The sequence below is a fragment of the Hevea brasiliensis genome, chromosome 11, assembly GCF_030052815.1.
Source record: "Hevea brasiliensis isolate MT/VB/25A 57/8 chromosome 11, ASM3005281v1, whole genome shotgun sequence".
Classification (NCBI taxonomy): Eukaryota; Viridiplantae; Streptophyta; class Magnoliopsida; order Malpighiales; family Euphorbiaceae; genus Hevea; species Hevea brasiliensis.
The window spans coordinates 70,287,677-70,301,836 of NC_079503.1; the positions used below are offsets into that span (position 1 = coordinate 70,287,677).

Genomic DNA, 14,160 nt, shown 5'->3' on the forward strand with positions numbered 1-14,160 from the left:
AAATATTTTTTATTGACTCATTTTCTAAGCGTATCAAATGCTATATATGTAGAAAAAAATATATTTTTTAATAAAATATTTATCATGAAACAAAAGTCTAAGTAAATTAAAAAAGATAGATATTCATTTAGAGGTTATTATTATTATTATTATTATTATTATTATTATTATTATTATTATTATGAATAATAGGCATACACTAACATAGAATTTAGAAAAAGAGAGAAATCTATTTAATTAGACTAAATCAGGTCAAAATCGACTTCAATTACTTAAAAAAAATAAATTATTTTATATTTTTAAAAAATTGAAAAATTATTTTACCTTTAAAATATATCAAATTTAAATTTAATAAACATTTTTTAAATATTTTTTTAACAACAATTGAATAACAATGTCACACAAACCATAACTGTTGGCTAGATGAAACCCTCCTCAATTCCTCTCGCGACAACAAAGCAGGCATCACCACTACTTAGAGTACCAAGTTTTATTATGAATTCAAAACACATTATAATTCTATTTGGCATTAAAATTTTAAATAAAAGAAAAACATAATTTTAAATACTGTTAAAATTTTTTTTTATTATTTTAAAGTTTTTATAACACAAACTTATTAATTTAATATTTAAATTAATTTTTAATATCTTTAATTAATATATTTAAAAAAAATTAATAGTAATTTTAATAATAATGCCAAGTAAATTTTATATTTGATGAAATTTATATATAAAATAAATAAGTTACATATATTTATATTTTAAATTTATGATAAAGCTAAATATATATGTAAAATTTACCCACCCATACATGTTTGTGTGTATATATATATATATATATATATATATATATATATACACATTGCACAAAAACATGATTCATGTGAGTCACATAAAATAGTCTAAAACCCTATGGTTAAAGTACATAAATAATATGGAAGAGAAGATAAACCAGGAAAGTGAGTTGATTAAAATGGCAGATTAGAACACATTAAAAAATGATCAATTCCGTACTACCAAAATGCGATTAATAAATAATTAAAGATTTATCTTGGTTATGAATAGAGAGACATAAATAATGTTTTAAATAGTGGCTAATTAAGATAATTAATTAATTGATTAATAATAACATGATCATTTTGGAGTTGATTGGTTCTTATGGGAAGCCAAAGCTAGGATTGAATTAGCTAGATTGTTAATGGCATCAACCAAACCATTAATGCCTTGCCTGTTGAGTTCAGTCATAGATTGCTCAATCTTGAGTCTTCTCTCATGCAAACTCAAGAGATCCCTGTGCCTTCTCTCTTTTCTCTCCTCACAGGCCTGAATAGCTTCTGCAATAATGGAAGCACTTCTGGAGATTGCAGTGCCTACTTCATGTGGTGTGCTTCCACTGGCACCGCCACCACTGCTTTCTCCTCCTCCTCCGCCACTGCCACCTCTTCTCCTCCTCCTCTTTGCTGGTAAGCCTGAATGCTCACTTGTATCAGAATCTGAGCCATCATACATCTCTAAAACATGAAAATGTGCAAGCAACAACCCATCAATACTGACTGAAAATTATACATTATTCCATTTTTAATACAAGTTTTATGAAATCAATCAATTCCCACTTTCCTATATATATATATATATATATATATATATATGTTAATAAGTTAATGCACACATATTTTACATGTTTATAAACTAGGGATGGAGCTTTAGGCTTCTTTGCAGAGAGAGAGAGAGAGAGAGAGAGAGAGAGAGAGAGTACCTACTGCGGGCAATGAAGGCTGAGAGTATGGGAGAGAAAGTGGTGGTTGTGCTTGTGGTGCTGCTGGTGGTGGCGGTGGCAATACTGGAATTGAAACTGAAACTTGATGTTGCAGAAGAGGAGGCAATGGATGAGGATGAACAGTAGGTCTTTCAACCACGCAGCTTATGTTTGGATTAGAACCTGACCCACCTGCAGCAGTAGTGACCATTTTTTGAGTTCCTCTCCTCTCCACTGCCTCCACCAGAGCCTCATACACTTGAAGCAACATATTACTAGGCACGTTTTTCTCTTTTCTCTCATTTTTTTCAAGCTTCCAATAGGATAATGCTTCATTTCCATCTCGTCCTTCAGCTATTCTCTTTTCATAATCTCTCACTTTCTTGTAATCTCTCATGAGATTATCCCACTTGTCATTGCACTGGTTTTGGCTCCTTAAACATCCTTTTCTCCAGCAATAATCTTCAACCCATTTCCATCTAAGCTCAGCTGGTTTGCTTCTTCCTTCACTATCACTACTTCTCTTCATTCTTCTCTCGTCATCCATTCTCTTTGCTTCAATCAACACCATAGTTTCACTCACTGTCCAATTTCCTTTCCTGTAGTCTCTTATCAAAATATTCCCACCTTGATCTGCCATTTACAAGATGAATACAGGCACTTACTAACTACTAAACAGAGAGAGAACAAGGGTTTTACAGGAAGGATCAAGAAGAAGAAGAGAGGAAAAAACCAAAGAAAATGGGTCCAATGGGGTCTTTTATCTGTACACTTTTGCTCTCTTTTAGGAGACTTGATTTGATATGGGCATTCAAAGCAGTCTAATCTAACTAAGATTGCTAATTTAGGCAAAAGGGTATCAATATGTGCATCTAAACAACGATCATCACCTCTATAACCATCGCTCTAAGACAAATGGGTTTTGTACTTTGGTAGTTATCAACATTTTGTGACTCCCTTCTTTAGCATCGATCACTTTTCTCTCTTCCTTAAAATTTTCTATCTTTTTCTTTCTAAGCTTTGTTAATTTGCACTACTCCCTTTAAAATCTTCAAATCTAAAGCTACAAAATTATTCAAACCCCACACAGTACTGAAGAAAAAATATGAGAGAGAAGAGGAAGAAGTAAAAGTAGTAGTAGAAGAACAAGAACAAGAAGAAGGAGAAGAAGGAGAAGGACCCAATGAAATCCATTAAAACTGGCATAACTGCAAACCCCAAAAATTTGCAGAGAGGAAAGCTAGATTAGGAGAGGAAAAAAGATAGGGTGCAGCCAGCATTAGCATGATTACAACTGGACACTACACACGTGGTCTAGTTTCTAATCATACCACATCTCTTTTGAATCTTTTACACCTTTAATTCTTCTCTAGAGTTCTCGAGTCTTTTTTGTTATTAGAGCATTTTGATTTGAGAAATGGAATTTTTTTTATATTCTTTAATTATGATTTAAATATGAGAGTTTATAATGTTTGAAGATGAACTTTGATATTATTATTAAATTTTTATTTGAAATTTAAATTTAAAATTTTAATAATATTAAACTATATCACATTAATTAAAATTTTAAATTTCATCATTTTAAAAGATAATTCTAATAATAATAAACTACATCATATTATAATATATTATAACATTCTTAACTAATAACTTGTAAAAATTAATGAAGGTTATGTAAAACTTTATTCATGTTTTAAAATTAAATTAAATAATTAATCAATCAAAACATCAATTAAATTTGAAATTCGATCAATATTAATACTACAACACTAAAGATAGTGCACAAAGGCAAATGACAGATAACAAGTAGTAAATCATATCCTACATCCAAACTAATACAAGTCGCGTTTGGTTAAGAATTAATTGATTAAGTTGTTACTTGATACTTGGATCACTTTAAAATATAAAAGGATTTAGAGATAATCACCCAATTATAATCCTAACATTCATAGGGCTTCCAAGCAAAGTGAACTCTAAGTCTCAATCAATTACAAACTCTTAATGCTAGTAGAAATATAATTAACTATTAAAGTCATCAATTAAATTTGAAATTCGATCTATATTGATACTACAACCATTGAAAATAATGCCCCAAGGCAAATGACGGATAATGAGTAGTAAATCATATCCTAAGTCCAAGCTAATAAGAGTAGCTCGGACATTTGTTTTCACGTTCAGTTAAGAGTTAATCATTCAAGCATGTTACTCGATACTTGGATTACTTTAGAAGATAAATGTTTTGAGATAATTACCTGTTATAGCCCTTAATATTTATAGGGCTTCTAAGCAAAGTGAACTTTAAGTCTCAATCAATTACAAACTCCTAATCCCAATAGAAATATACATCAAAGCCTATATAAAAGCTATCAAGTATGTATGTGAATCTCTAATTAATCTCATTCATTCACAATTCAATTTTCATTATTGATTTAAGCATTAAAGTGATGGTTATCTAATCCATCCAATGTTCTCTTTTGTCTTACAGATTTAATACCTAATTTTATCATTCTATACCTATATCCACATAAGAGGATAAAAACATCAAATATCTAATTAATTTTGTTTTTTAATTTTATTTAAAGAATATGTATCCTAATATTAATTTTTTAATTTTTTTTACTGAATTACTCAGTAAATTAATTTAGTGATGGGTAAAATTTTAAAAATATTAATAAAAATAATCCTACATAGTTGATTTTTTTTTTTATCTATCTAGAGCTTATTTTTAAAGATTATTTTTTTTCCTTTTTGCATGAATTAGATCATGCAACAATGTTATTATTAGATGCATAAGAAGATCAAGCAGAGAAAATCTACATTAAAAGGCTAAATAACATGACTAGGAACCCTTTAATCATTTGCCTAGCCTCATTCACAATCACAATCCCATGTTAGCATGTAAAAATAATATAAAATAATTTCCCATAGAATATTCAATATTGAACTCATATTATATTGAAATTACAAGAATGCCAACGAGTTTGGATCATTGTGACAGACCTGGACAGTTTTGTCCTTTGACGGGAACGTAGATGTCAAGAAAGTTTAAAGGGTGTATGCCACGTCATACTTTAGTGCCAGCTAGGACCTGAAAATCGGCAGAGATACTTGGACTAGAGTTTGACCAAAGGGGACGGTCCAGATGGGGCCCTAGAAACCACTTGACTCGTCCTTTTCGTTCTAAGTTTTTGGACTCTAGCCTGCTCCATTTAAGGGCACATATGCATTTGGGGGCAATTTCGTCATTTCACGTTGCTGGACACCCCTATCCTTGCTTTAGCCCTTTTCCAGATAGGAGTTATTTATCCCTTTTCCATATAAGAATACAAACGAATATAATGGAATGGAATCAAATCAAATTTTAAAAGGCTGAAGCATGATTTATCAAAGATTTTATGAATTGAATTTGAGTTTTAACTCAGCTAATGATAATCTAAAGTTAAATATTCATAAGTTTAAATTTAACTTATTTAAAAAATAAGTTTTAAATGAATCAAGTCAAACATTTTATTGAATTGAGTCTCAAGTAGTTGGAGTAGCTTTAAAATTTTAGGTATAAAGTTATGAAATTTAAATTGCATAATATTTATTAGCTCTAGTATAAAAAAGAATAACTTAATTTTCTTAAAGAATTAAATTTAAATGATAAATAATTATATTTAATAAATATATTAATTATATAATAATTTTAAACAGTACATTACTTTTAGAACATTTATAGATAAAATAATAAATATTTATAATATAATAAAATATAATAACTAATATAAATATTTTTATAAATAAGCCTACTCACAAGTCTATTTAATAAGTTTACTTATAAGTTGATTTGAGAACCTGTAAATGAGTCAGCTCATGAGTTTTAATGAATCGAATGCTAGAAAACTTAAACTTGTCTCGTTTATAAAACGAGTATAGAATTCAAGCTCGAATTCGACTCATTTTCTAAACAAGTCGAACCAAACCATGCTTATTAAGTAGAATCTCGAATAGCTTGCGAATAGCTTAGCCTGTTTACAATCCTACTTTGAGGACACCCAAAATTTTAAAAAGGGAGAGGTGCCTATTTTATAACATTTTCTATTATAAATTAGGTGAAGAAATTGAAACTTTCATTAATTATAATAATTTTATTTTTTATATAAATTAGTGATAAGATATTATTCATTCTATTTTAATTTTGATTAATTTTTATCAATTAAATAATATTAAATTAAGTTTAAGAAATATAAAAAAAATATCAAATTAAATAACTTGATATAACTATAAGCAAGAAAAAATTTTAAAATTTTAATTCATTATATTAACAAAATACAGAAAGATGGCATTTCAGTATTATTTATCCTGAATGTATCAGTCGATACGAGGGAGTACACTCTTAAAATCTATTGAAGAGAGAACTTAATATCAATATTTGAAATTAGTCTAGAGATTTTTTTAAAAAAATAAAAAATGAAAGATACTCATGATTTCTTTTATCAAATATAGATTTCGTTTTATCTACTTAATATTTGTTTGGCATGATAAAGAATAGAGAAGGAACAAGCAACACAAATATATATATATATATATATATATATATATATATATATATTATCGAATACGCGCATTATTTTTTTTTAATTTATATCTTAATTAAAATTGGAAAAAACTTAACTTAGATGGTCCAAACTAAATTAGGTCAACAACCAATCCCATATATAAAACCCAATTTATAACCAAAAAAAGAAAAGTTAAGTGAAAAAATTGAAAAAAGAACAGCATTGTGAAAAATAGAAAACAAAAAAAATGGGAAAACTTGTTCCAAACAACAAAGTTACCATAACTTAAGGAAGCTCTTGCTAAGCAATGAGCCACCTTATTGGCTTGCCTTCTAACTTAAGATAAGGAATAACCCAACCCTTTAAGAAACAAGTTTTGATAGTATTTGATAACTGCCCCAAACTCAATCCAATTTTCCTCCATAAAGGTGATAACGTGCACCACTTCAAGAAAATCAAGCTCCACTTCCACATTAGATGGGAAATGGATTACCAACCAATTAAGCATCTCACGAAGATCCAGTGCTTCTGCCATTCTAGGGTGATGACATCCCTAAAGATAAACCGAAAGAGCAGCAACAAACCCTCCTTCATCATTGCGAATAATTGCCCCATGCCTTGAAAAATTTTTAGCCCAGAACAAGCTACATCAATGTTGCACTTTAACTTGCCCAACTCTAGCTTGTTTCGCTATTCTCATGAAGCAATTGTGCTCAATGAAGCTCCATATACTCATGATTTCTTTTATCAAATATAGATTTGGTTTTATCTAATTAATATTTGTTTGACATGATAAAGAATAGAGAAGGAACAAGCAACACAAATATATATATATATATATTTATATATTATCGAATATGCACATTATATTTTTTTTAATTTATATCTTAATTAAAATTGGAAAAAACTTAACTTAGATGGTCCAAACTAAATTAGGTCAACAACCAACCCCATATATAAAACCCAATTTATAACAAAAAAAAAAAAAAAAGTTAAGTGAAAAAATCAAAAAAAGAACATCATTGTGAAAAATAGAAAACAAAAAAAATGGGAAAACTTGTTCCAAACAACAAAGTTACCATAACTTAAGGAAGCACTTGCTAAGCAATGAGCCACCTTATTGGCTTGCCTTCTAACTTAAGATAAGGAATAACCCAACCCTTTAAGAAACAAGGTTTGATGGTCTTTAATAACTGCCCCAAACTCAATCCAATTTTCCTCCATAAAGGTGATAATCAAGCTCCAGTTCCACATTAGATGGGAAATGGATTACCAACCAATTAAGCATCTCACGAAGATCCAGTGCTTCTGCCATTGTAGGGTGATGACATCCCTAAAGATAAACCGAAAGAGCAGCAACAAACCCTCCTTCATCATTGCGAATAATTGTCCCATGCCCTGAAAAATTTTTAGCCCAGAACAAGCTACATCAATGTTGCACTTTAACATACCCAACTCTAGCTTGTTTCGCTATTCTCATGAAGCAGTTATGCTCAATAAGCTCCATTATTTGTCTTATAGGCATCGACATTCTCCAATTTATGCAAGGTAAGGAAAGAAATAATGATTGTGAAGTTAATTGGATTAAAAGATTTCAGCTTTATTCATTTATGGAAATTGTTACATAATATATACTAAGTACATGATAAGATTACACTGATTTACAAAATAACTTGAAGACAAACATAAGTAACAAAAGTTATTAGAGAGTATATCCTTAACCCCCCTTTCCCTTCATGCTATTGGCTTTATTGGCATGAGACATAGCTTGTCTCATTGTTTTTCAAACAATTTGGTTCCAAGCATTTTTGTGAAAATATCTACTATTTGATCATCACTAGAAATAAATTTAACTTCGCCTTTTCCTTGGACAATTAATTCACGAACAAAATGGCAGTCCAATTTAATATGTTAAAGAGAGGAATAAATCTAGTTTTCCAAGGAAGAAAAATTTTTGTAGTGAGTTAGACAATGAAAGAGTGATGGGTTGTTAGAGAAGAAACAGTAGAGGTTGTTATAATTAACTACAAAACGAAAGAATTTTGAGGTATAATGCTCATGGCTCTGATAACATGAAAAGTTAATAGGATTAAAAGATTTTATTTCTATTCATTTATAGAAATTGTTACACAATATACACTGAGTACATTATAAGATTACATTAATTTACAAAATCATTTGAAGATAAACATAAGTAACAAAAGTTGTTGAAGAGTATATCCTTAACAAAACATCTTTTGGAGAATGAGAATTACTCTACCAAAAGTAACTAAGTTTTGGAGGATTATATGTAACGCCTTCACTTTAGGTAGTTCGTATATTCTACTGTTCCGATGACTAATGTCTGTTTGGATAGTCAGGATGTCAGAAACTATACTTAAACTAGAGTGAGGAGACATAAATTGATTGAATAAAGATCAAGTAAAGTTAAAGGAAGATGAAAGAAGCGAAGTGCAAATCGGTTAAATGAGCCGGAGGTCCCGACGATGGGTAGCCCTACTGGGAAGTGACTGTGAATACAGTTGCTAACGCCAGACTCATGGGAAACCCTATGGGTCATTTATTTGGGATTTAATTGAAGGATTTATGAGGTTTAAATGACAATAAAAATGTCAAGGAAATACAAGAAAATTTATGCCAATCGGTAAAGACAATCATAACATGAGGAATGTAATGAAGGGCATTTTGGTCATTTCACTTGGAGAGTTGACTTTTGACTAAACTGTCAATTAAATTAAGCGGAATTAGTGTAATAAAAAATGGAGAAATTAAAATAAAAATTCAAATGAAAATGAGCAGAAAAGAAAGAAAAGAAAAGAAAGAAAGAAAAATTTAATTCCCAAATTATGACATAAGCATGATGTATGGATGACCTAATTAAAATTTCTAATTAATTAAAATTTGACACACCTATATATAAGACAATTATATTTAATTTCTTCTTATCCCATTTGGCTTAATCTTTTTCTTCCTTGGAGAGTTGGCCGAACCACTATAACTCTCTTCCTCTACCATTTTTCAAGCTTTCAAGCTTGATTTTCCCATGCTTCTCACCCTAAAACCTATACTTCCCTTCATTAAAAATTGATTCTACACCTTGAGAAAGCTATTGGTAGCCAAGAAAAAGGGTTAATTGAAGTTCTAGCAAGGTCAAACTTGATCAATTCAAGGTTAGTGCTATATATAAGCTTCTTTCCTTCTTTAAGTATTCTTAGCATACTAAACTAAGTTGAAATCTCATGAAATTGAAAGAATTTGATGAGTAATTGAAAAACCAAAATTTCGGCAACCATGAAAGAAATTGGGGATTTATGATTTTTGATTGAATTAACTTGCCTAGTAGTGTTCTTGATGAGTTTGCATGTGGTAGAAGTTGAATTGCATGGTGTTGCATGAGATGTGATTTTCATAGTTAGGGTTTTGATATAAATTTGGGGATTTTGTGTTGTGGCTTGAAATTGACATTATTGAGGTTGATTATTGACTATTTGAAGAGCAATTAATGTTATTGAAGTTTGGTAGTTGGGAGGAATTAAAGATTGGAAGTGCTATTTTCTGTGCAGGGAATTCTAGACCTTGAGTCCAGTGTGATTATGTGAGCATAAGTAGAGCCATATTGCTCCAATTTGTGTAAGGCCAATTGGACATTGAACCTAAGACATAATGTCACATTTTTCATGGAGAGACTCTACTAAAACACTGAAACTAACATGACCTAAAATTGGCTTGAATCTGGGTAACCACCTGTTGGACCTAGAAAAATGACCATATGAACAATAAATGTTCAAATGGGTATAACTCACTCTAGGAAGGTTAGAATGACTTGATTCTTGAACCAATGGAAAGGTTAGACATAGAAGCACATTTTTCATGAAGAACACAGAGCCCAGTTCTGACTCTAACCCAAATTGGCTAGACGAATTTAGGTTAACAATTCTGACCATAACCAAAACCTGACCTGAAATTTTGGACTTTGACCTACCCGACCCGTTTTGGCAAAAATGACATAACTCAGTCCAAAAAACTGAAAATGCAATGATTCCAGAGCTCAAATCTCCATAAGACCTAGAACTAAAATTTTGGTGTTTTGACCAAAACCCAAAACATAATGCAACTTAGAGAATTTGCTAGGATAAATCAGTTCTCCCAATTCTGAAAGTCCTAAATTTGAACTAAATAGCTACTTGACTCTTGAACAGTAGTTCAATCATATCTCCCACTAGGAAACTCCAATTGGGATGATCAAAATTGTTATGAAAACTTAGTAAACAGGACTCCAACTTTGGTTTAGGAACTTTACTCAAATTTTGAGTGTAAGGACCCTAAAATGGGAATTGTAAACATTGACCTGAACCTGAAATCCTTAATGTACAGGGTTCATGAGTCTAAGTCAGTTAATTGACCATAACTTGAGATCTAAAACTCCAAATTGAGTGATTTAAAAAGAGAAATCAAAGTTTAAACATAGAGGAACAACTTCCTTGAAGGAAGTGTGGTTAAACAGACCTACATCTTAGCCCAATTACTAGGCAAAAATAAGGGATAGAATCTAGACCTAAAGAAAGGTTCAAGGAATTATTTGGTACATGATATATAAATTACCTAAATAGTTTGCCAAACACATAAGTTACATGAAAGTGAGATTGGAACCTATTTTCCCATTACAAATAACATGAAATTGCTATAAAGAACTAATAGTGCATAACATGAAATAATAAGTCCATAAGTATTTAATAACACTAATTTGCCCAAAGTATACTTAGACTTATGTATATAGCTTGGATCAATTGGTATACTAATTAGGGACTACAGATAGCAGTGCTGCCATATGAGCAATCATTGGCAGACAACACATGTCTAATATGGTTGTTCTATAGGCTTTAAGCCTGCCCGTTGGCAATTGTACTTGATATGATTTATGGCTTTATGCCTGCCCGTTGGTCTTGTGCCTGACATGGCAGATATATACATGATAGACATATGAATGTCTAACTCATATGCTCTCGTGTATCTAGTCTTTATAGTCTGTTATAGGTTTCTTGGGCACTGATATGAATTTAATAAGACTGAATATGGAATAAATGAGCAGAAAAGATCCTGATAAACTTATTTGCTCCCAAAGTTCAATAAACATGTAAATGACTCAAAATTCATGAAATTTGCATTTCTTTATGAAATTATACATGGAATAAGTATCCTTAATTATTTAGTTATTTTTACTTTATTTTATGCACCGCTAAGCAATTCCCTTAGCACGTTGGGTTTCCACGAGTAGGTACTGGTGAGCAGGACCACCTGCATAAAGGAGTTGGAGCAGATTTGCAGTAGTGTGTGACATGTCACCTTAGCAGTCTATTTTTGGTAGGGCCCATGTGTATTTAGCTTTTGTATTTTGATCATTGTACATAAGTGAGTGATGTAATTAAATTTTGAGATTGTCTAATAATTTGTAAATTATGTACTTGACTCTCATAATGAAATGAGATGAGATTTCTTTTCAAATGATTTTTATGAGAATTATGATGATATGATATGATACATGGAAAAAAAAAATGAGATGAATGTGAAACTGTTCTAACAGGTGAATAGCGAAACTCGCCAAACGCTAATAAAATAGAGGAGACTCTGTCTGGATCTCCACAAAAATAAAATGTGATAAAAAAATTTTTCTACACATGAGATAATATGAATAAATGGAATTTAAATTAATAATGTACATGACAAGACAAGAAAGGGTGCTGCGGCACTGAATGTGGCACGCTTTGCTCGGCTACACTATAGATCGGGTAAGGGGCGTCACATTTAGTGGTATCAGAGTAAAAGTTTAGGCAGTCCTAGACCTAGATAGGTAGAAAGAGATAGTCTGCATAACATGAATGGGCCTTTATTTAGGAGTCAAGGTGACACTAATGTAGATATGTTCTCTTGTCTATTTTATAGGATCGATGGAGTCTGATCCCTCAGAGCACGGGTCTCCTAGACCTCACTTTAGGTAGTTCATACATTCTACTATTCCAATGACTAACATCTATTCGGATAGCCAGGATGTCTAGAACTACACTTAAACTAGAGTGAGGAGACATAAATTGATTGAATAAAGATCAAGTAAAGTTAAAGGAAGATGAAAAAAGTGAAGTGTAAATCGATTAAATGAGCCGGAAGTCCTGGCGATGGGTAACCCTACCAGGAAGTGACTGTGAATATAGTTGCCAACCCCAAACTCATGGAAAACCCTATGGGACATTTATTTGGGATTTAATTGAAAGATTTATGAGGTTTAAATGACAATAAAAATGTCAAGAAAATACAAGAAAATTTATACCAATCGGTAAAGACAATCATAACATGAGGAATGCAATGAAGGGCATTTTCATCATTTCACTTAGAGAGTTGACTTTTGACCAAATTGTTAATTAAATTAAGTGGGATTAGTGTAATAAAATATGGAGAAATTAAAATAAAAATTTAAATGAAAATGAGTAGAAAAGAAAGAAAAGAAAAGAAAGAAATAAAAATTTAATTCCCAAATTATGACATAAGCATGATGTATGGATGACCTAATTAAAATTCATAACTAATTAAAATTTGACACACCTATATATAGGACAATTACATTTAATTTCTTCTTATCACATTTTGGCTTCATCTTCTTCTTCCTTGGAGAGTTGGTCGAACCACTATAGCTCTCTTCCTCCACCATTTTTCAAGCTTTCAAGCTTGATTTTCCCATGCTTCTCACCCTAAAATCTATACTTCACTTCATTAAAAATTGATTCTACACCTTGAGGAAGCTATTGGAAGCCAAGAAAGAGGGTTAATTGAAGTTCTAGCAAGGTCAAACTTGATCAATTCAAGGTTAGTGCAATATATAAGCTTCTTTCCTTCTTTAAGTATTATTAGCATATTAAACTAAATTGAAATCTTATGAAATTGAAAGAATATGATGAGTAATTGAAAGACCAAAATTTTGGTAGCCATAAGAGAAATTGGGGATTTATGATTTTTTATTGAATTAACTTTCCTAGTAGTGTTCTTGATGAGTTTGCTTGTAGTAGAAGTTGAATTGCATGGTGTTGCATGAGATGTGGTTTTGATAGTTAGGGTTTTGACCTAAATTTGGGGATTTTTTGTTATGGCTTGAAATTGATATTGTTGAGGTTGATTATTACTATTTGAAGTACAATGAATGTGATTGAAGTTTGGTAGTTGGGAGGAATTAAAGATTGGAAGTGCCATTTTCTATGCAGGGAATTCTGGACATTGAGTCTAGTGTGGTTATGTGACCATAAGTAGAGTCATATTGCTCCAATTGGTGTTAGGCCAATTAGAAATTTAACCTAAGACATAATGTCACATTTTTCATGAAGAGACCCTGCCCAGAAACTGAACCTAACATGACCTAAAATTGGCTTGAATCTGGGTAACTACTTGCTAGACTTGGAAAAATGACCATATGAATAGTAAATGTTCAAATGGGCACAACTCACTCTAGGAAGGTCAGAATGACTTGATTCTTGAACCAATGGAAAGGTTAGACATAGGATTACATTTTTCATTGAGAACATAGAGCCCAGTTTTGACTCTAACATAACCAATTTGCTAGACTAATTTAGGTCAATAATTCTGACTAGAACCAGAATCTAACCTGAAATTCTGGACTTTGACCTACCCGACCAGTTTTGGCAAAAATGCCATAACTCAGTCCACAAAATTGTAAATGTAGTGATTCCAAAGCTAAACTCTCCATAAGATCTAGAACTACAATTTTGGTGTTTTGACCAAAACCAAGAACCCAATGCAACTTAGAGAATTTGCTAGGACAAATCAGTTCTCCCAATTCTGAAAGGTCCTGAATTTGAACTAA

At 31.1% G+C, this 14,160-nt stretch overlaps 1 protein-coding gene across 3 annotated transcripts; it reads right to left on the bottom strand.

Moving 5' to 3' along the window:
- Positions 1–958: 958 nt before the first annotated feature.
- On the bottom strand, positions 959–3,130 carry LOC110672083 (uncharacterized). Of its 3 annotated transcripts, none has more exons than XM_058130110.1 (2): positions 1,756–3,130; positions 959–1,468 (listed from the first exon to the last, which is right to left on the bottom strand). In XM_058130110.1, exons 1-2 carry the CDS (start codon positions 2,393–2,395, stop codon positions 1,134–1,136), a joined length of 975 nt encoding a protein of 324 aa, XP_057986093.1. In that variant the 5' UTR covers positions 2,396–3,130; the 3' UTR covers positions 959–1,133. The 3 variants fall into 3 exon arrangements, with proteins under 3 accessions (XP_057986093.1, XP_021690442.2, XP_021690441.2); XM_021834750.2 differs by having other exon boundaries at positions 959–1,492; XM_021834749.2 differs by having other exon boundaries at positions 959–1,510; positions 1,756–3,129.
- Between the last annotated feature and the right edge of the window lie 11,030 nt (positions 3,131–14,160).

What these genes read in the sequence shown, in the direction of transcription:
- LOC110672083 (XM_021834749.2), bottom strand. Translation starts at nt 2,395, where the DNA reads ATGGCAGATCAAGGTGGGAATATTTTGATAAGAGACTACAGGAAAGGA. An exon ending in GCCTTCATTGCCCGCAGTAG is followed by an intron (nt 1,511 to 1,755) that starts GTACTCTCTCTC and finishes TTCATGTTTTAG; the next exon opens with AGATGTATGATGGCTCAGAT.